This window comes from Lepidochelys kempii, chromosome 14 (genome assembly GCF_965140265.1).
Source record: "Lepidochelys kempii isolate rLepKem1 chromosome 14, rLepKem1.hap2, whole genome shotgun sequence".
Taxonomy (NCBI): domain Eukaryota; kingdom Metazoa; phylum Chordata; order Testudines; family Cheloniidae; genus Lepidochelys; species Lepidochelys kempii.
The window spans coordinates 19,318,083-19,339,140 of record NC_133269.1 but is presented as its reverse complement, the minus strand read 5'-3'; the positions used below and the strand labels follow the sequence as shown (position 1 = coordinate 19,339,140).

The 21,058-nt window shown below is 46.2% G+C and overlaps 2 protein-coding genes across 12 annotated transcripts in view; one reads left to right on the top strand and one right to left on the bottom strand.

The window, feature by feature from the left end:
* Positions 1-225: 225 nt before the first annotated feature.
* Positions 226-19,189, bottom strand: HEXD (hexosaminidase D). 11 transcript variants are annotated; one of them, XM_073311031.1, is made up of 14 exons: positions 18,382-18,737; positions 17,346-17,497; positions 15,142-15,283; positions 14,353-14,462; positions 12,878-12,965; positions 11,863-12,027; positions 9,912-10,095; positions 8,158-8,229; positions 6,293-6,488; positions 4,948-5,030; positions 3,834-3,912; positions 3,650-3,751; positions 2,932-3,021; positions 226-1,650 (listed from the first exon to the last, which is right to left on the bottom strand). In XM_073311031.1, the coding sequence occupies exons 3-14, from the start codon at positions 15,238-15,240 to the stop codon at positions 1,482-1,484; spliced, it is 1,437 nt and encodes a 478-aa protein (XP_073167132.1). In that variant the 5' UTR covers positions 15,241-15,283; positions 17,346-17,497; positions 18,382-18,737; the 3' UTR covers positions 226-1,481. The 11 variants fall into 11 exon arrangements, with proteins under 11 accessions (XP_073167132.1, XP_073167139.1, XP_073167135.1 ...); XM_073311038.1 differs by having other exon boundaries at positions 15,142-15,259; XM_073311034.1 differs by lacking the exon at positions 17,346-17,497 and adding an exon at positions 17,028-17,101.
* Positions 18,891-21,058, top strand: part of OGFOD3 (2-oxoglutarate and iron dependent oxygenase domain containing 3) — a 127,455-nt gene continuing 125,287 nt past the window's right edge. Inside the window, exon 1 of the mRNA XM_073311041.1 lies at positions 18,891-19,075. Within this exon, the coding sequence (XP_073167142.1) occupies positions 18,978-19,075 (98 nt within the window). The 5' untranslated portion in view covers positions 18,891-18,977. The remainder of the gene's footprint in view (positions 19,076-21,058) is intronic.

Below are 21,058 nucleotides of genomic sequence, written 5' to 3'. Positions count from 1 at the left end.
GCCCCCCTCCGGTTACTGGCTACCTTAGGCAAGGAGCTGCTGCCTAGTGAGATAGCTTTTGTGAATCCCATTCTACAGTGCCTCGCCTCATTTATTGTAGCTCTCTGCCTTTCTCAGTAGTTCAGATATATGCTAATTTCAAAGTAGACGTTACAACTTGGCCCCATGCTCATTCTTTAAACTCTGTATTTAGATGTTTCAAGAAAGCAATGAATGAAGCAAACATTTTAAAAGGTATTTTGTATGTTTATTGTAAATTCACACTTGGAGTATCTGATTTTCACTGACTTATTTTGTGCCCAGTAGTTACAATATGCTTGTTAACCAGTTTACAAGGCTATGAAACACAAACTTGTCTATAAACCATTAAGAGCCCTCACCTCAAGCACAGAAAGCCTATGGGTGTCTTTCTATTGACTTCAGACTAGTTTCTAACTTTGCAAGTAGATGCAACAGAAGTCAGATTTATAGTTATGATGCTAACAACTGAAGGGTATCTGAAGTGATTTGGGTACTTTTCTGTTACGTTAAGAGGCTTTAAGAAACTTCCTCAAATAACCAGACTGCAGTGTTCAGCACATTACCAAAAATTAGTTTCCCACCTCTCATTTCAAGTCCTGTAAGTCCACTGTAGCCAGCTGACTCCTGCTTTGATGCCCCGTTATACACGATGCTGTGATGTCACAGCCCTCAAGGACATCTTTCTCCTGTTCTCCTAAAAAGCCAGTTAAGACCTGTATTTTAATAATTTTTTTTTTTAAAAGATCAAGTTGTGACCTTCAGTTCTGAACCTCCTCAAAGCTGGATATAAGCTTTTTGTTTTTTAAAGTTCCTTTCTATACTTTAGAAACTAAGAATGTCACAAACAGGACTTATCCAGAGCCATGGATTGACTGAAGTTTTGTCATGATGCTGCAGTAGGATATGTACTGGAACACTGCCTCTGAGCAAGAATCAGATGGCCATAATGGAAGGAGATAAAGACCTACAACAAGGCAGAAGTATGCGGAATCTTGAGGGGGCATTCAGCTCATACTGGTGAGTGACTGGAATTTGCCACATTACTTTTTCAGGTCACTTTTACCTAAAAGGGAGAGATTTTCAAAATTCAAGATCTGTCTTGATGCACTTTCTCCTTTCCCTATACTCTCACTACTAAGAACACAGCCAAGCTTGGCCTCGTTCTTGCTTTCATTGTTAGACACTGGAGTAAGTCTGGTCAAGTACGCACATTGCAGTAGCTGATTTCAGAGGCTGAGTTTCGGCATTGGTTGGAGGTAAAGATAGAACTCCACATTTTCATACTTCATCATTCTAGCTGTGCTGATGCAAATTCCTTGCTGTGGATATGGCCCAACTCAACTTCAGGGTAGTTGCATCCAGTTTATTCCATGGGTGGTTTAAGCTTTGGCTATACAGTTACTCATGAATTTGTACCAGCCAGGGTCTCAGATAAGACGTCTGGCAGTTTGTGAGGGCAGCTAGGATTGTGCTTGTATTGCTTTGTCTAGGTCATCCACTACTTCCTGCAGTTTGTGTAAGCTGGGATGGACATTCTCCTCCATCCACTCTTCTAGGGTACACATGTAGAAAACTCTGTTAAGGGCTGCTTGAAGCTCTTGCATCACAGTATTCCACTTGTCTAGAAGACTAAACAGAAACCAAAGGAAGACGTGAACAGAGCGTGCTACAGTTCATGTTCTTCACCAGGATTATTAGCCAACCGCACCAACTACATTTGCAATTAAGTCATGACAAAAGAGATGAGATGAGATCATGAGGTGACCCTTTGCAGAGAGAAGAAATGGAATTCTAGCATACTGTGCTGGAGCTTTAAAGTTTCACTTCTCTTGCAGGAAAGGATGCATCTTTTACAGGACTGCAATGGATTTAAAGCTGCAGAACTGTGCCTTACGTTTTGGGGCAGTTAACCTCCGCATCTCACTCATTCAGTATTTTTAAAAAATGGTGCAAAGGAGGAACTGTGCCTTTTTTTTTAAATTTGAAACCTGACCTTGAATTAGTAGGGATTTAAGTCACGAAAGCAGTTTCTGAAACTTAATCTCCCCCTGCCATAGTAACTGTTAAAAAATCAGCATAACGGATGAGTTGACAAAATAGGCTTTAACTTTAAATACACTTGGAATGATTAGATTTTTATCAGGAAATGTTGATTTCACCATACATACACACACAAACCAACCAAAAAGAATTTCCATTGTTGATAGAAATGCTGGTTGAGTACCTTACTTTGTATGAGTCCCACCTTAATGACTATAAAATGTGTTGCAATGAATGCTGCCTAAAAGCATGTATTTACAGCTCTGCTAAAACAGCTGGCTTATAAACTTTAATTATTTGAATCTCAATGTCCGTCAAATAATTATTGTCTGACCTCCCCCACCCCCATGATTTCCCACAACTGTGAAAATTTAAATAGATAAAAATTGAAAAAATAAATGCTTAAAAATATACACTGATATATTACATAAGACCATGAATTGGCATTGGCAGTGGACTGGCAGTCAGAGGATCTGCTTCTATTCCAGATCCTGCCACTGCATAGTCACTTCCTTTCTGAGTATCCGTCTTCCCAATCTGTAAAATGGGGAGAGTGATATTTACCTCTTTTGTAAGGCAAACGAGATCTGTGGATGAAAAGCACTATACTATTTTTTTCTCTCACATAGCAAAAACTTCCTGTGGGATAATGCTGTACCTGCATTCCATGGAGCCATTCCAAGTCAAATACAGATTAGGATACACTTCTTATGGCAAAAACCTATATGCTTCATGTTCAATTGTTTTATAACAACTAGGTTGCTTAATGTTGACATATTCCAAACGGTGGTGCTCAAGGTCAAGTTTCCCCAGGATGTGTTAAACACAAGCTTTATTTCCAGTATCTTGCAAAGGGGAATGTTAAGTTACCTTACTGCATCCGGCTGAAAATGATGCATCATTATAGGATGAACAATCTTCCTCTTTCTGTGGTAGGGGCTGAACCAGCCTGTGACATACCTGAAAATACATCTCAGCCTGAATATTCCTTGAAACAGCAGTGACTGATGGGGACAGATGGCTGTTGGCCAGACTGAGGTGATGTAAGAAGTGGTTTAAGTTGGGATCTCCCTCACACTGATGTAGACACCCCTGCACAGTTGTAGAATGGATCTGTTGCAGTCTAAATTAGTGAAAGGGAGTCTAATTTATGCCATTTTACACATCCCCTCTGAATTTGGTTGAGAATGATATTTTGTGTCCTAAGGCATAATATTTTGCCTTTATAACTTAAACACTAATCTTTTACTCACTAGAACTTTCAGAAATTACATTTTGCCTTCAATGGCAGTAAAACTCTGATTCAGCAAAGAATTTAAGCAAGTGCTGTGACAAATAGGGATGGACTTAGGCAAGTTTTTGGGCAATTTGCTGAATCCAGGTCTAAAGGTATTATCCTCTGCTGGTATCACTCTATTTCAGAGCAGAGGGTCATGTAATGCCTTAGCCACCAACTAAGCTCCACAACTAAGAGCATTAGCCACCTTAGAGAAGTCAATTTAAGTTTTCTTGGACCATTTATCTACATTATGGACCAATCACTTATGAGGAGACAAAGCAAAAACATCAAGTTTATTTTTTGTATTACCTGTTTCTTTCAAGAAGTTCATCCACTGAGGGCTTCAGATAGAAGCAGACCTGAGTCACAAGTGTGAAGATGTCACTCCCTGGAAAGGTCCCTGAACTTTCACTGTCCAAACAGAATAGGTCAGTCTTCAAAATTACACCGCAACACAACAAGAAGCATCTGAATCCAGCAAGTGGGGCTTTACCTCATGAAAGTGTCAATTTCCAGACTTGAGAGCCCCAGCTGTTTCTCCACATTTTCTTTAACCTTTTCAGAATAGCCACCTGGGCAAAGGACAGTCAAAGTAAGAGGGAAGCAGAGGAAAAGTGCAGCCTCGAATGGCAAAATGGGGACACAAATAGCTATAATACAAGTAAGGAGGGATTTTAACTCTAAATCCCCCCTACAGACTTTAGTACAGTGTGTTAATTCTCTGTTGAGAAAGGACTACTGCCACCCCAGGCCTGTCTGCTTAGTTTTCTTTACACTGCATTTCCCTCTTAGTATTTTAGATTGTCTTAATTTTTTTTTAAAAAGTTTCAGTAGGTTTCCCCATCCCCCAAAAGAAGAAATGCAGAAGACAGAATTGACCCTTGCGGAATTCTACAGGTTAAGGCCTACTCTACCAGTATAACTATTTAGGTTAGGGGTCTTTTTTTTTCTGAAATGGTTATACTGATTCAATCACTAGTGTGGATGCAGTTATACAGGTATAAATACCTTCTACTGGTATAGCTTATACCCCTTCCCATCTGGGAATAAACTATACTGCTATAAGCACCTTTATGCTGGTATAGCAGAATCCATTTTAGGGGGGCTGTCCTCCTTTATCCACATTGGTATAGTTTAAGGAGAACAACTTGTGGGTATAGACAAGGCCTTATTGTGAAATGTGGTCTATGTAACTAGTCATTTCTGTATGAGCAATGAATCAAAAATCAGTTTAAGCAGTTTTGTTTCAAAAGCAATTCATAGCTTCTACTGCTAAAAAAGATTACACTTGAGAAAGGAAACCAATGCCAATTTATGCACTACTCAAAAACACAAGAGGATTAGTATAATAAGGCTCTTTATTAAATTAATGGAACCACACAATAGGTGGAAACCACAGCAGCTGCTATTACCATAGTCATGCCTGTGTGCCTATAAAGAGTATGAAATTAGATCAGAAATGCATTGTTTATAATCTAACAATTTTCATGATCACAGACATGCCTGTTAAATTTAAGAGGTGGTTTGATCTTGCAGAACTTTAGTCACGGTTAACTTTTGTTTTGGAATAGGTATTAGCTCTGATAGAGGATATAGGCAGTGTGTACCATTCTGTAGTGCCTGTAGACACACAGCTAGTGATGGGATTCCCACTGGAAGAAGCTCACATAAGACAGAGAAGTGGTCATACCTGAAAAAGATAAATGTCCATTCATTCAGTGCTTTGCTGTAAATAGGTGCTATAACTGTGCTGAATGTTAGCACTTCATCCAACAGTCTCCAAGTGTTTTATAAACATTAGTCCATCTCTCAGGATAAAGCACATCCTAACTCCTCCTCCAAGGTACAAAGGGATAATTAAACCTCCGTTACTGATAGGGAAACTGAGAAACAGATTAATTTGCCCAAGGCAAATCAGGGTCAAAGCCTGAATTAGAACTCAGGATTTCTGGCCTTATCTTAGATCATGCATCTATCCCATGAAAGCCTTTTCTCCTTCTAATACTTACAACTATTTCCTCACACAGCTTTGTGGTATTTGAAACCATCATTACAATAGTTTATTCTTTTAACTACTTCATTCCTGGCCTTGGGTATTAACTAGAGCCGCATTGGAAGGAGATACTTTAAGTGTCTGGCTGCATTTCTATGGGGTAGCCCCCATTTTCAAGGGTTTAACTGGACTGGGAAATCAAGCTACATTCATATTTTCATCCTGTGAAGGATAAAAATAACTTGAGCTATCTGAGTTAGAGAGCAAACAATTTCAAGGACATCTTGTGGAATGGTTTGTTTAAATAATCATTATCTGCAGGCCATTTAGTTGGTATGTAGATTAGTCCTATCAATGTTAAATATTAGCAGAGGATGAGTAAAGTAGTCTCCATGCATCTGCAGAAAATGATCTGTAATAAATGTGTATTCAACACGCCCGCCCACAAAAGAAGAGTGAAATAAAACCCCATTCAAGGGGGCACAAAGCAGCATTTAAAAAGGCTGAAATTCTCACCTTCATTTTGCCTTAAGACCTAACTATTGGACGTGTCTCCAACAAGAGTCATTTCTACTGATTAACCCAGTGTGCTACAAAACACAAGTTCCCTGGTTAAGAATGTAGTTGAGTTAATGCCATTTTTTACTCCCAGGTATAGCAAATATTAATCACCATTTGGATTTAGACCTGAACAGCCTTCAGTTTTCCCTTCCACACTCCATGGCCTTAATGCTTCTGGGCCAGAGGCCTGGAAGGAATCTTTTGAGACCCATCGACAACACTCACTCACTAGGGCAGGGGCTATAAGTGAGCAACAGGAGGCACTGCAGTATTCCAGAGTTCCTGCAGCACTCTCTGGCCCCCGTGGATCCTGGGCCCCTTTATACCTATTTTGATACTGTTTGGTGGGAATTTGTTTGCATACATTCCATGGAACTGCTTAAAGAACAGCCCCTTACCTTTGCCAGCCAGTCAGGGCGATGCCTTGGAGCATATCAGCAGGAGTGCTGTTTGCCACTTTCAGCCACTGCAGATGGTTTTTTAGGTGGTGTCCAATCAGGGTTAGAGACTGATTCGCCCCAGTGGCTCCTTTAAAGGCACTAGCAAACCACAGCTTGGGGAAGCCACACTTGCGGTACTTTTCAACGAGAAGCACTGAAATATAAGACCAAGGGGACATGTACAGCACCAGGTGCTCAGTTTTAGCCACATTACTCCTGTTCAGAGGAATTCTGGATCCTGAACTCTTGTGCAATAGATACACAGCTCTGGGTTTGAGCTAGAAGGGGCCAGAAGCAGTGTCACACTTTCACTGATTGAAACACACAGTCCATTTGTTCACCAAAGGCTATTGTGGATGCAGGCTCTAGAGCCAAAGTCCATTTGCAGGCAAATGTCCCCTACTGGCTTTTAGTGAGAGTCTTGCTGTCTACAAGATTAGACCCATATTCATTCAGGATCTGATTCTGCAAACCTCACTCATGTGCGTAACCTATTGGCTTCAATAGGTCTCCTTGCATGGCCAAGTGTTACGCACTTGAGTAAGGACTGCAGAATTGGGCATCTGGAATGCCCCGCTGATGTTACAGCAGAGTCCACACAGGGCCAATTTCTTCTTTCACTCTGGGGTAAATCAGAAGTTACTCCCCTCAAAGATTTACACTGGTGCAGGTCAGAAGAAAATCAGACCCAATGAATGCAAACACTTAGGAGATTTAAGTTTCATCTTTGGAGTGCTAAGAAAGCTGGGTGTATACCTGAATCTATGGAACACCAAACAACTGTTAGTTACTCTGGCACCTAAGTCCTGGTCTACACCTAAAACAGATTGATCAAGCTACATTTTTCAGGGCTGTAAAAACGTAGATGCAGCCAGGTGAATGGAAGAATTCTTCCATCAACCTAGCTACCACCTCTTGAGGTGCTGGATTTACTACAGCAATGGAAAAATTTCTTCCATCACTGTAGAAAGTGTCTACACTACACTGGCATAGCTGCAGCTGTGTGTCACTGTAGCACTTGCAGTATAGACGTACCCTAAGCATTTGAATACAAAATCTTTAAGGCCTGATCCAACTCCCATGGGAATCAAATATGAGCCTTTTCTCAGACTTCCAGGGAACTTGCATGAGGTGGAATTTTCAAAAGTGCTCAGCATTGGCCTAACTGGACCCACTGAAGAATGCTCATTAACCTTCAACAGAAGCAGAGTTAAGCCAATGTTAAGGACTTTTTCAAATGACACTCCTTATTGACTATGCTGAGTGCCCAGGCCAGTAAAAACAAGATGACATGTAGGTGTGAAAATCCTGACCTTAACAGATGAAAATCCTTCACAACATGAGTGGAGAGAGAAAAATAAAGTTAGATAGAACAGGTACAATGCCATGAAGTCAGAGCAAAGGGGTTTGCTTACAACTTTGTTTTGACAGTGTAAAATGGTGAGACTCTGATGACAAATATAAGGTGTTTTTTAAAGAAGTGACGTGCCTAAAGTCTATATTCAGTTTAACAGAAGGGTAGGCTAGGATCATCTTTCCATATATTCTGCTAGAAAGAAAGGGGCCATACTCCCCTTGAAAACCTTCCCAGGAGCAGTAAATCAGTATGCATGGATTCTAGCAAGATCTGTGTAGTTGTCTCCATCACTTATAGAGATTGTTATAAGTTAATATTAATATAAGTTAGTAGGAGAAGGTTTATTTAATACAGCAAAAGCTTCTGGTGTCTGGGGACCATGTGATATAAGAACTGGAAACTGACCATTTTTAAGTTAACTGAGCGCTTTGCATGTTCTTAGCAGTTCAGAACCAACAGTACAAACCTTTGTCATCCTCGTCAAGATCCGGTGCATAGTCCCAGATCATTGGCTCCATCAGCTGAGCTACCCCGGACTCTAGAAGGAGCAGAATTTGTTTTAAGTGATGCAAAATGGTCAGTTAAAGCTGCTTGTGTGTTAATGCTGCAGTAATCAGTCCTGCATCAAACCCCACGGGATGGGTTTGTCAGCCTTGGACGCAGATGTTCTCTACCTACAGAACAAACAAGAACACAGGCAGCTCCAGAGCGCAAGTCCCTCCTGGCCTCTCCCTGCAAACTGGTTTAGAGAGGACTCTTCCAAGGTGAAAGGCAGTTCAGGCTCCATTCAGTCCTTAGATTCTTTCCTGAGACGGTCAACAAAGGGCCCAATTAGTGACCATCCATAGGATGGACACCCGTCTATTGGCCAGACTAAGGCCACATCAATGGAAGTATTGCTTACGCTGCACCGATGCAGCGTGTCTGGTGAAGATGCTCTATGCAGACAGTAGAGAGCCAACTCCACAAGTGGCATAAGACGCTCTCCCATCGACATAGAGTTGTGCACCTGAATGCTTATGTTGGTGTAACTTATGTCGCTCAGGGGGGTGTAATATTCACATCCCAGAGTGACATAAGTTTTGCTGAGATAGGCTATGTCGACGCTACCACCTAAAAGTCCTTCATCTCTAGTCAGCCTCATTACCAATCCCCTGGCCTTACCAGTGCATGTGCTTGCAGGAACAAAGGATCCTGCAAAGGTTTGATCCTGTATTCTTTGCACATGTAAACCTTCCACCAACTTCAGTGGAAATTCTGTATGCACAAAGGTGCAGGTTTGGTCCCAAGTTACTGTGTACCACATTAATTCACTTGGATTTAAACACTGAAGAATACCTGGTCACGCAGAAGCTGCTGCCAAGTATCAGTAAACATTGCAATAATTCAGCGTTTAACCCAAACCCCATTTTAAACCGTTCAGAGCAGGTTTTCACGCCAGCATGATGACAATGCTGCTGGTTGCCTGTTTATAACAGGGCTGCACCAAGTTTAGCAATAGTTGGAAAAAAGGCTAATGTGAACAAGGCTACTGAGCAATCCCACAATTCAGTTCTGGACATTCCTGCCATGTGCACAGTGATAAACTGCAATGTCAAAGATACCAGGTCATGGCTTCTCTCCGTGAGTCTGCACCATTGGCATGCAGACATTTCTGTGGAGAACAACTACTAACTGGTGCACAACACTGCCCAGGCGTGGGTAGAAGTTGAGGCTAAGGACACTGATTCAAACCTCTGTCCTTACATAAAGTTCCATGAGATTTTTTTAAAATGGTCAGAGAGAGAAGACAAAGACCCACACATGGCATCTCGATCTATGTTAGGTACTTATATGGCCCCTGTTACCACAGTATCTGAGCACCTCATGATCTGTAATGTATTTATCCTCAAGACTGGCCTGTGAGGTAGGGCAGCGCTATTATCCCCATTTTACAGAGGGGAAACTGAGTCACAGAGAGGCTATATGACTTGCCCAAAGTCACTTAGGAAATCTGCAGCAAAGCAGGGAATTGACAAAAGGGCTCCTGAGTCCCAGGCTAGGGCTCTAACTACTGGGCAATCCCTCTCCTCTCCTTAGCTCCTTGTGAAATCAGTTCTTACCTCTTCCTAATTGTCACAACTGAATGATGGGTTTCCCAGTACAATCTGTTTCAAACACGGGTATGTAGAGCTTGTTATGCTATAAAGTTATGAGAGGGGTCCTGCCCAGTTCACATACCTGTCAGCGTTTCCTCACTCACCCCCCTGAGCATATCATCCCACACAATGGGCTTCACCGCCGGATGAGACGAGACCATGCAACTTGCAACAGCTTTCATGTGGGATAGACACAGCTTCTCTGTGCTGTTCTCGTCTTTCTGCAGCCACTGCTTTGACTCCTCCCCTTCCCCGAGATAGTAGACCTGGGGGCACCAAGCAAAAGACACTGCTTTACTGTAGAGGCTCTTTTAATATGTCTCCTCCTTCATCCCGGTCTCCTCTTATTCTCCCTTTGGCTGATCAGAGAAGAGAAAGGGATAGGGAAGGATGGATTTCCCATCTATTCAAAATGAAGACAAGAGCCCAGAGTTTCCAAAGAAGTCTTCCTGTCAAAGCCTCCCTGAACCTGTAGCAGGCAGCAAGCACAGAGCATCCACACAGTTTAGTAAAATGTTGACCTATAATTTAGTTTAAATCCCTTCCCACAGCTGTTGAGCACTCCAGCCTCAGTAGTTTTCATGCGGGGCTCCAAGAGCCCAGGGAAGCCTCTACAGGCTGTAGAGACCTGTGTGCTGTGATGGCTGAAAGTCTGCACAGAAATTAAGAGGTTAAATATCCTAATGAATTAAACTACTTAAAGCAAACATTTTCAATGACTCTGCAAGTTAGAATAACCACCTCCTGGAATGACTGGGCAGTACCTTGAGGTACAACTCCTCCAGGAGCCTGAACAATCCTGTCAGTTTACCGAAGAGCCATCACACCTGTTTTCAAATCACACAGTGACATGCATGTTGGAATGTGGCTCTGCACCCTAGGGTTAGAGTTCCTGTGGTAAGGGTACTTGGAGCTAGGGTTCGGGTTCCTTTGAGCTGGGCTCCCTGCCTTAGGGTGATTCTATACATCTGCCATCCAATTGCCTGTAGAATTACCTGGGTGCTCTCCATCAAACTCATCACAGAAGAAATAAGGTTAAGGCACTGAAAATCATGTGTAGATATCAGTGGTCTTGGAGAGGGCTGGGGGAGAGATTATGATCCTGGAAAACTAGGTCAGCGTTTCTAAGATGGTTTATGAACAAAAGTGCCTCAGCCTAATGCTCTTTATATATCCCTTCATGTGACTGTGGATGTTCTCATTACCCTTGAGAATCCCTAACCCTAACCAACGTACCTGGCACTACTTCTACAAAGTGGTACAGTGAGGGGATACGGCTTTGATTCTTTGGGACTTTAATATGAGCTTATCAACCCTTTCATACCAAACCACTTTGCAGACAGAAATCACTCAGCACACCAGTGAAGTGCAGCTACCTCTGGGATAGCTGGGGGCAGTTGCATTACAGCACATATCAGCAGGAAGAGAGGGCTATGTCACCCAACAGAAACTGCGGGAGCATTTTTGTCAGCAGAACGTATGTTGCATTATTTATTATTTGTATTGCAGAAGTGGACAGGAGTCATGGCCCAGGACTCCATAGCGCTAGGTGCTGTTAAAAAAAAAAAACAGAGCCTAACTAAAAAGAAGGAATTTGGCCTGGACAATGGGGCTAATATCTTAGCTTGAAAAAACACAGGATATAGTTGAACATAACCAATCAGGACCTCAGGCTTGAAGTCTGATCCAAAGTGAAGCCCTTTTAGGCCAAGGGTCTTTCTCAAGCCAAGTGCTGAGTTAGAAGCACCTTTCTGGAGCTAATACTTTACTTTTGATCAACCTATTAAAGAAAATAAACTGCTTCCGTTGCAATCAGAGATATTAAGAATTAAAATGACTTTTAGATTTAGCTTCTCAGAGCTAGAATCTTGCTGGTTCCCTTGCCTGAAAAGGGAATTCTACTCAGATGTGTCCTCAGCATCCAACACTAAATTCAGGGAGTCCCCAGTCCACCCAGACACAAAAAGATTTCTAAGTGAATCCCGGCTTTGTTCCTCAGCACCTGAGAGAAACTGTGTCATGGAGAATCATACCTCATCAGAGCCTATGTGAAACCATCGTAAGCCATCATGCAGCGCCACCACCTGGTCAATCATTGCACTGACCAGCATCAGGGATTCCTCTTTGTGTGGGTTGAGGGCGTTTGGAAACATCTCCACCTCCCGGAGATGAGAAAACTCTTGGTGTTTTAGGACAAACTACAGAAGAGATGAGATGTACAGATGTAACCACAGAATGACTGCAAGATGGACGCAACTATGGTGCTGTCTCATGTCACTCAGGGGTCCAATGGACGCCACTGTTACAATTTTGGAAACTTTGCTGTGCTCAGGAAAATGACAGAGGCAGAGGACAAGCCAGAGCCAGGCACAGCAGAGGCAGGACACATTCTGCTGCTCCCACTGCTCGATAGAGCATCTTAGCCCAGACACCGCTGAGCAGTGGCTGCTCTCCCAGATCAGAGGGAGCAGCACACCCCACCCCACTCATCTCACTGCTATAACCAACATGTGTATACGGGGGTAACATGGATAACTCAGGAGGTTACAACTGCATCGTCTGTGGTGTCTAAATCCTACAGCAGGGAAGGAAGTGCTGACTGGGGTGGCAAGGCAGGTGGTGTGGAGGGCCGATTGGGCTGGGGGGTGGAATTCCCCAACAGAAAAATTCTGTCAGTTTATCTATTAGGGGAAGAAGAATTGTCTTGTTGTTAAAGCCTGGGAATGGGAGTCAGGAGATCTGGGTTCTATTCCCGGCGCTGCAACTTATGTCCACTGTGAAGTCACATCCCCTCTCTGTGCCTCAGCTTTCCCACATAGAAACTGAGGATAAGAGAACTCCCTGTCTCACTGGAGGGGTTGAAAGGATGAATTCACTAGTGTCATTGGGGTGCTCTGGATCATTGGATGGACGGTGCTGTTAAAAGTGCAGAGTAATATTATCCCCCAAATGCTAAACACTAGACATGTCAATGACTCATGGCCTACTCCCTGCTCTCCAGAACTCTCTAACCTACGCAGCATCCCCCGAATCCAGACATGCACTTACTTCCATGTGTCCAAAGGTCTGCACCAGAGGGATAACTTCTAACTCGTGCAATTTTGCCAAATTTAAAATCTCTTTAATCTCTGAGGCACTAGGAAGAGAGACAGAGAAAGAAAGCGAGAGAGAGAGCAAGAGCACACACACTTGGGTTAGTCACACCAGGGTCCAGGGACAGAGTGTTTAGAGTTAACTAAAGTCAGTAGCTTGTCAATTTCAAAAGGATGATGCTCTAATAGGTATAAGGCACCTTTTATCCCAAAGCTCTTCACAGGCTTTACTGACTGCACAGACTGCAATTCACTGCATAGACAGAAATCACAGGTAAAGGCTTCATAGGGTTAACAGTGGACAGCAACACTAACACAGCTGGAAGGGAAGCACTTACCTTATGCAACTGGAAATGCAGGGGTATTTATGGAGCAGAACAGAAACACCTCTGTTGGCATCTGGCCTGGATACTAGAGCTAATATTACCTATACCTGTGAAAATTATCCTGGGATCCTTAGTGACCACGTGTGATCAGGATCCTGCTTTCACTCCTAGTCTAAAAGCTGGCATCTTTGGCAGCTGCTTCATACCATGCTGGGCTGTCAGTCCAGTACAAGTAGTGGGCACTCAGATATGAAATGCACTGTAATGCCTGTATATTTTTCAGAGTGTTGTACAGATATTACCGTAACTAATCTCACACCACCCCAGAAGGCAGATAGGTAAGTATCATTATCCCCTTTTACAGATTGGGGAGACTCAACACAGAGGTTAAGTGATTTTCCCAAGGCCTCAAAGAGAGGGAGTGGTAAAGGTAGGATTGGACCTCAGGAGTTCACGACTCCCAGCCCCATGCTCAGGACATTAGACCACACCTCAACTCAGCACTGTATTGAACAGAATTGTCTCATCTACTGAATCGCCTGCACTACTTCCTTGAGTTCTCCTGACAGGTGTCCCAGCCAAATCCTGACTTGGCCCAACAGACAAGATCCCAAGGCTGTGGACCAGATGAAGGGCTGATTTTACATGCAGAAAAATTTAATCAGGAAAATGCCAAAGCTGCGTTCCTGACAGACACAAATGGGAAACAGCAAATACAGTCACCAGCGGGACATGTTCTGTTCCATTCCCCCTGCCCCAGGACTGAGGGGAGGCTTGTTGTTGCATCTTCATCCCGTTCATAATGTACTTTCACTTTCCTTATGCCCCCTATTGCACCTTCTCAGCCCCATATTGCAGCTACCACCCTTCCATGGATAGACTGTAAGACACTCCCTTTGGAAACCATCAGTAGCAGCTTCACCACTGATTCCTCTGGACTCTTAAGAATGGCATGTGATACTCCTCTTCCACCCCCAGGAGCTTCTACAGCTGTTCCAGATGGTCAGTCCAAGAGTCAGAGACCAGGACTCAGCCTGTAGCCTCCTCCCTAGCAGTATGAGAAGGCCACCTGACAACCCTTGCAAGATTCATTTGACTGCAATACCTGTAAGCATGCTCTGCTCTCAGTGGCTTCAGCTCTCCCTCATAAGGAAACATGTCTTCATACTCAATGAGAAGACCATTGGCACCAAGGGTACGAAATAAAGGAAAGATCTGCAAGAGAAAGAAACCCCTGCAGTTATGTGTCTGGCTTGTAATAACGATATCCATGTTCACACCAAACAAGGTTGACAAGCTCATGTCTTACAGGTTCTGGCCTGCATAATTCCCAAGGTAGCAAAGGCAGCAGGATGTGAGAAGGAATCTTAACTTTTCTTTGGCAGTCTGTCTGGCACCTATGTGGAGTATTTCGTTCACAGTGAAATCAGGACCCAAGATATCAAGAAGCCCAGAGCTGGTTGGCTCGAATGTGAACACATACAACCACAATCAAAAGCTTCATTTGGATAGAGGACTCTTTTAAGGTTTTCCTTAACTAGAATCTGAACTCCCCATGCAGCTGCAAAGCATTACATTTATTGTGTGTGGTGGATTTAGTGCTGATGAAGGAGGCTGGAATGACAGCTTAATTTGCAACTAGTGGAAATCCTAAATCATTATTTCCCTCTAGGAAAGGACTGAGGTTACTGCAGTTTACAGTAAGCATCCTAAATAAGTTCTACTGAGACATTCTGGCCTCTGGATAAACCAAATTTTTTGCTCTCCCCAATCAAAGCCATATGGAACACTACATGCTTTCTTGCATTACACCCCCAGTGTGACCTCCAGTTAAGGACTGGAATCATTTTGGAGTTGATTCAACAATCCTACCTGCATGCAATAAATGTGTTACCTCAGCCAGGTAGGAGACCTTTGGTGGAGCACCTTTCAGATCCAAGTGCACTAAGTGCAGCCCAAATGGTGAGGAGACTGTCATTTTATTTTCTTCCATCTTCTTAGCATGGCAAAGTCTTCAGCAAAAACAAATATTTTACCTTGAGGAGAACAGTAAATTTATTACTTGGAGTATTTCCCCCCACACAATTAAATATGGATCTTAAGTACAGAGGTATCATGTAAGCCAGATTTAGGCCAATTTTCTTAACCAGGGGAAGAGCTGCACTTATAAAAAGGTACCAAAAACACAAGCTAAACCATTGGCGCTGAAACAGATCACAGGCCCAGTTCTATTCCAGATACATCATATCCATGAGACTGCCACATGCAAGGGCAGAACCAGACAAGGGATTCCTGGCTTGTAATTCCACAATGGAGAGAGTCATGAATTTTATAAATCTGTGACACCTTTTACCCAAAGACCCGAATGTGATTTACAAGCAGCCATTTAACCTCCCTACCCTTTTGTGAGGAGGCAGAAAAGGGTTATTCTTATCCCTGTGTTACAGATGGAGAAATTTGGAAAGGGCAACACTGATAGTTAAAAGTCAGACAGGACGTCAGTGGGAGAGGGCTGATTCCATGTTGTAAGTGAACAGAAGATGCAGCTAAAACACTTGGTGTTCCAGGCTACCCATCTGTCCCAAGCGAGAGTCTGGATGTTGGTATGAGGCCACAGGGTATCAGATTAACGATATCAAACAACACCTTCTTATGCCACACATGGGCTCCTGGGGCCTGTTCACAGTCACATCTGCTGATTTAGTGACAGAGCAGTTTGACTCCTCTTTGCTCCTCAGGGCAAGCTCAGTGCTGGGAAAGTGAAAGACTCCCGCATCTCCTGCAGCACTGACAGATTTGTGATCTGCGAGGCGGCACTTGTGTCCCTGCCCCAGAGAGCAGTGAGCTGAGTGAGGGTAATGAAGCAGGGCCCTGAGGTTGTGCAGGCCTTGCTGAGGGCAACTGAGGAAAAACTTGTCCTACAAAGCCACTGTCCCTGGCAATGATGCATTGGCCAGGCAGCGCCTGCTGGACTCTTGGACCCAGTACCGCCAGCTCTGGCAAGCCAAGGAGTGCAGCTGGCCTGGCTACAACCTCTAGCAAATTTCAGTCCTGCTTATATGGGGTCAGGGGAATTCCCCTCTGATTGGTAGCCTGTCCTACTTGCCTGCCTCCTCAAGAGGAGTGGCCAATCAGAGTGGCTGTAGGAAGATTCAGGAGCAGGTACTGTTTCTCACAGGAGAGGAGCAGGAAGGGCTGAGCAGATCAGAGCTCTGCTCCCCCATCCCTCCTGTGAGCAGTGTGCATGGAACAACACCTTTGCTCCCCCTGGATGCAGCACCCAGCCTAGGAAGGGGAGGGGAAGAACCCTTAGAGCTGAGGGGAGAATGGACTGTGCCTTCTCCCACCTCGGCCTGGCAGAGGGTGGGTGAAGATCCCAGGAACTGCAGGAGGAGCAGAGATGGGGGGGGGAATGTGATGGGGAGTTGTGGAGGGCAGAGCTGGTTGCAGGGCAAGCAATGGGCACATGTAGGTGTTCTTGCCCATAGAACTGGGCACGGCAATTGCAGCCTCCCCCTGCCACACACTGGGGGTGGCTGGGGCAGTCGCAGCCCCTCCCCCCCCATCAAGGGTACATTTGGAACTCTAGGGTACAGATGTGCATGAAAGACCCCCTAAGCTTATTCTTACCAGCTTAGGTTAAAAACTTCCTCAAGGTACAAACTTTGCCTTGTCCTTGAACCCTATGCGGCCACCACCAAGTGTGTTAAACAAAGAACAGGGAAAGAGCCCACTTGGAGACATCTCTCCCCCAAAATATCCCCCCCAAGCCCTACACACCTCCTTTCCTGGGGAAGGCTTGATAAAAATCCTCACCAATTTGCATACGTGAACACAGACCCAAACCGTTGGATCTTAAGAACAATGAAAAAGCAATCAGGATCTTAAAAGAAGAATTTTAATTAAAGAAAAAGTAAAAGAATCACCTCTGTAAAATCAGGATGGTAAATACTTTACAGGGTAATCAGATTCAAAACATAGAGAATCCCCCTAGGCTAAACCTTAAGTTACAAAAACAGGAATATACATTCCATACAGCTTATTTACCAGCCATTTAAACAAAAGGAAATCTAACGCCTTTCTTGCTAGATTACTTACTAACAAGTTCTAAGACTCCATTCCTGATCTGTTCCCGGCAAAATCATCACACACACAGACAGACCCTTTGTTTCCCCCAGCTTTGAGAGTATCTTGTCTCTTCATTGGTCATTTTGGTCAGGTGCCAGCGAGGTTACCTGAGCTTCTTAACCCTGTACAGGTGAAAGGGTTTTGCCTCTGGCCAGGAAGGGTTTCATAGTTCTGTATACAGAAAGGTGGTTTTCCTTCCCTTTATATTTATGACACCCCCCCATACACACTGGGGGTGGCTGGGTATTTGCAGGCCCGTGCCCGGGGTGGTCGGGGCAGTTTCAGTCCCCCCCCCCCAAAAGGGTGGTCGGGGCAGTTTCAGCCCCTCCCCCCCATACACACCGGGGGTGGCCGGGGCAGTTGCAGACACCCCCCCCCCGGGGTGGCTGGGTATTTGCAGGCCCGTGCCCGGGGTGGTCGGGGCAGTTTCAGCCCCCCCCCAATAGGGTGGTCGGGGCAGTTTCAGCCCCTCCCCCCCATACACACCGGGGGTGGCCGGGGCAGTTGCAGACACCCCCCCCCCCGGGGTGGCTGGGTATTTGCAGGCCCGTGCCCGGGGTGGTCGGGGCAGTTTCAGCCCCCCCCCAATAGGGTGGTCGGGGCAGTTTCAGCCCCTCCCCCCCATACACACCGGGGGTGGCCGGGGCAGTTGCAGACACCCCACCCCCCGGGGTGGCTGGGTATTTGCAGGCCCGTGCCCGGGGTGGTCGGGGCAGTTTCAGCCCCCCCCCAATAGGGTGGTCGGGGCAGTTTCAGCCCCTCCCCCCCATACACACCGGGGGTGGCCGGGGCAGTTGCAGACACCCCCCCGGGGTGGCTGGGTATTTGCAGGGACCGCGACTGGTGTGGCCGGGGCAGTTGCAGGCCCTCCCCCACTTCCCCCTTCCAGAGCAAGTCTGGCGGGTTTGTATCCAACTCACAACTCGTGGGCGCAGGGGTTGGCCGTGGTTTCGGCCGGGCCCTGCCCAGCCCCAAGTCCAGAACCCGCCCGGCCAGCGGCACCCACCTGCCCCGGCACCGCGAGGGTTAACGCCCTTCCCAGCCCCACTCAGAGCCAGCTGCAGCAAGACAGTTCCAGGGCTCCGATCTCTGGCATGGATTGCTCTTGTCTGCCGTGCCGCCCATTTCCCCCGCTGGCCTTCATTCGGTAATAGATTTATTTAGCCTTTCTCCTGGCTGCTTTCCAAGCGTCTATTCTCACTTTGACATGGATTACTCTGGCCTGCCCCTTCACCGGCTATTATTCTGGGATGACCTGCCTCTAACTATGCCAATGCTCTATCACTCTGATATAGATTGCATTGGCCTGTCTCTCAATCCTTGTTCATACCTCCTGTTCTGTCATTCTGGTATAGATCGCTTAGGCCTGTTCTGCTCATCGCTCTCACATGGACTGCTCCTATCTACTTGCCTTGTCTTGCCTGCCCGATCACACCGCGACACCGGCGTGGATTGCTCTAGTCTGATCGGCTTCCTGTCTCTGGTCTGGATTGCTCTGCCCTGTCCTCCAGCCTCAGCAGTGGCTGCTTGAGCGCATCGCTCCGGTCTCCTCGTGCGGGCGGTTAGTCCGGGGCTCCGGGTAGCGACAGCGCCCGCAGCGCGATGGCTCCGCAGAGGCGGGCGGGGCCCAAGGCTGCCGAGATCGGCGGGGGCTGCGCGGGGACCTGTGCGGACAGGGGGGAGCGGAGGCGCCTCAGCAGGTACCTGCCGGCGAGGGGGTGTGGGGGCCCGGCTGTTTCCCCGCAAGGGGGCGGATCCTGCTGGGCCGGGGCCGGGCGCCGTCCCCTCAGCCCCGGGATTCGCCCCGATGCCCGTTCGCGCCGCTCGCTGCGTGGCTGGGGCTCCGCGCCCCGCCCCCACTTGCCCCGGGCGGGATGCGGGAGCCCGATCACGGGAAGGGCCCGGGCAGGAGGGAGCCGCGAGGGATGAAGGCTCCCGGCACTCGCCGCCTGGCTGCTCCGCCAGCAGGACCCAGGCCCCGCGCTGCCTGGCGGCTCTGCAGGGGGCTGCTGTGCGGGGCGCCGCGTCCCCGGCGGCGGAGATGCGGCATTAAAACAGCCCCATCCCGCTGCTTGTCCCCTTGGGGAGCTGGCACCATTGCGAAGGGAGCTGCCCATCCTGGCACGTTGGGGTCCCCATCAGCAGAGTGCCCGAGCGCCACGCAGCCTCCCACTCCCCAGTGCCTGGCTCCTCCGCACACCCCGGGGAGCTGGGGATGGGGACCCGAGGCACAGAGAGGCCAAGTGACTTCCCACCATTACACAGGGTGAGCAGGGCTTTGAAGCTGTGTCCCAGGCTTGCATCCTGCAGACCTAATCACCCTACCTCGTGGGTGAAAGTCCATGAGGCAGTCTTTCTCTTAAGAGCCCCGCTGGGAAAAGATTGGGGAGCCCAGATCTAAGCCATGCTGTGGTCATGAAGGCTGTACAGGTGTTCAGAATACCGGTAATACTACCCCGAATCTTCATGATAGCTGAAATTTATTCCTGTATCCAAAATTGTTGGCAAAACTAAAAGTTGATTGTATGAAACTTGACCTTTGTGAAGGGTTTGGATGGTTCATTGAGACTTTACCTAATGTTTGTTACCTGTAGTAAGCTTTGCAAGAGAAGTACTGTTCCCCAAATAACAGGTCAGGAACAGGCAGCACCCCATCCATTGGATATTTGTACCTGTTTTTATTAGGTTTCAGAGTACCAGCCGTTTTAGTCTGTGTATCTGCAAAAAGAAAAGGAGTACTTGTGGCACCTTAGAGACTAACAAATTTATTTGAGCATAAGCTTTCGTGATCTACAGCTCACTTCATCAGATGCATGTAGTGGAAAATACAGTGGGGAGATTTTATATACACTGAGAACATGAAACAGTGGGTGTTACCATACACACTGTAACAAGAGTGATCAGGTAAGGTGAGCTATTACCGGCGGGGGAGGGGTTGGCTTTTAGTGTTATGTATAGACAATAATGTTATGTACATGCTATTCCATTCAAAACACTGTTGCATAGTTAAATGTGCAAATAAGCAAATACCATCGTGACATATGTCATAATTGACTTATGAGGAGAGACTGAGGGAGCTGGGATTGTTTAGCCTGCAGAAGAGAAGAATGAGGGGGGATTTGATAGCTGCTTTCAACTACCTGAAAGGGGGTTCCAAAGAGGATGGCTCTAGACTGTTCTCAATGGTAGCAGATGACAGAACGAGGAGTAATGGTCTCAAGTTGTAGTGGGGGAGGTTTAGATTGGATATTAGGAAAAACTTTTTCACTAAGAGGGTGGTGAAACACTGGAATGTGTTACCTAGGGAAGTGGTGGAATCTCCTTCCTTAGAGGTTTTTAAGGTCAGGCTTGACAAAGCCCTGGCTGGGATGATTTAACTGGGAATTGGTCCTGCTTCGAGCAGGGGGTTGGACTAGATGACCTTCTGGGGTCCCTTCCAACCCTGATATTCTATGATTCTATGATAATGGCCAGACCTGAGTGGTGCTGTGACCCTGTTCAAGTATGGGTGTTGCAGTGCCAGTCGCTCAAATTTGTAGGGGGTGGGTGTAAGGGTTCATGGGCTAGGAGGGTCAGGCTGCTGGTGTGGGGGGGAATGCCTGAGAGGGGAAGAGAAGGTTCAAATGTGGGGGATATCTATGCCCCCTTACTTTAAATGGCACTCTGCTGTTCCTGCTTGGTTA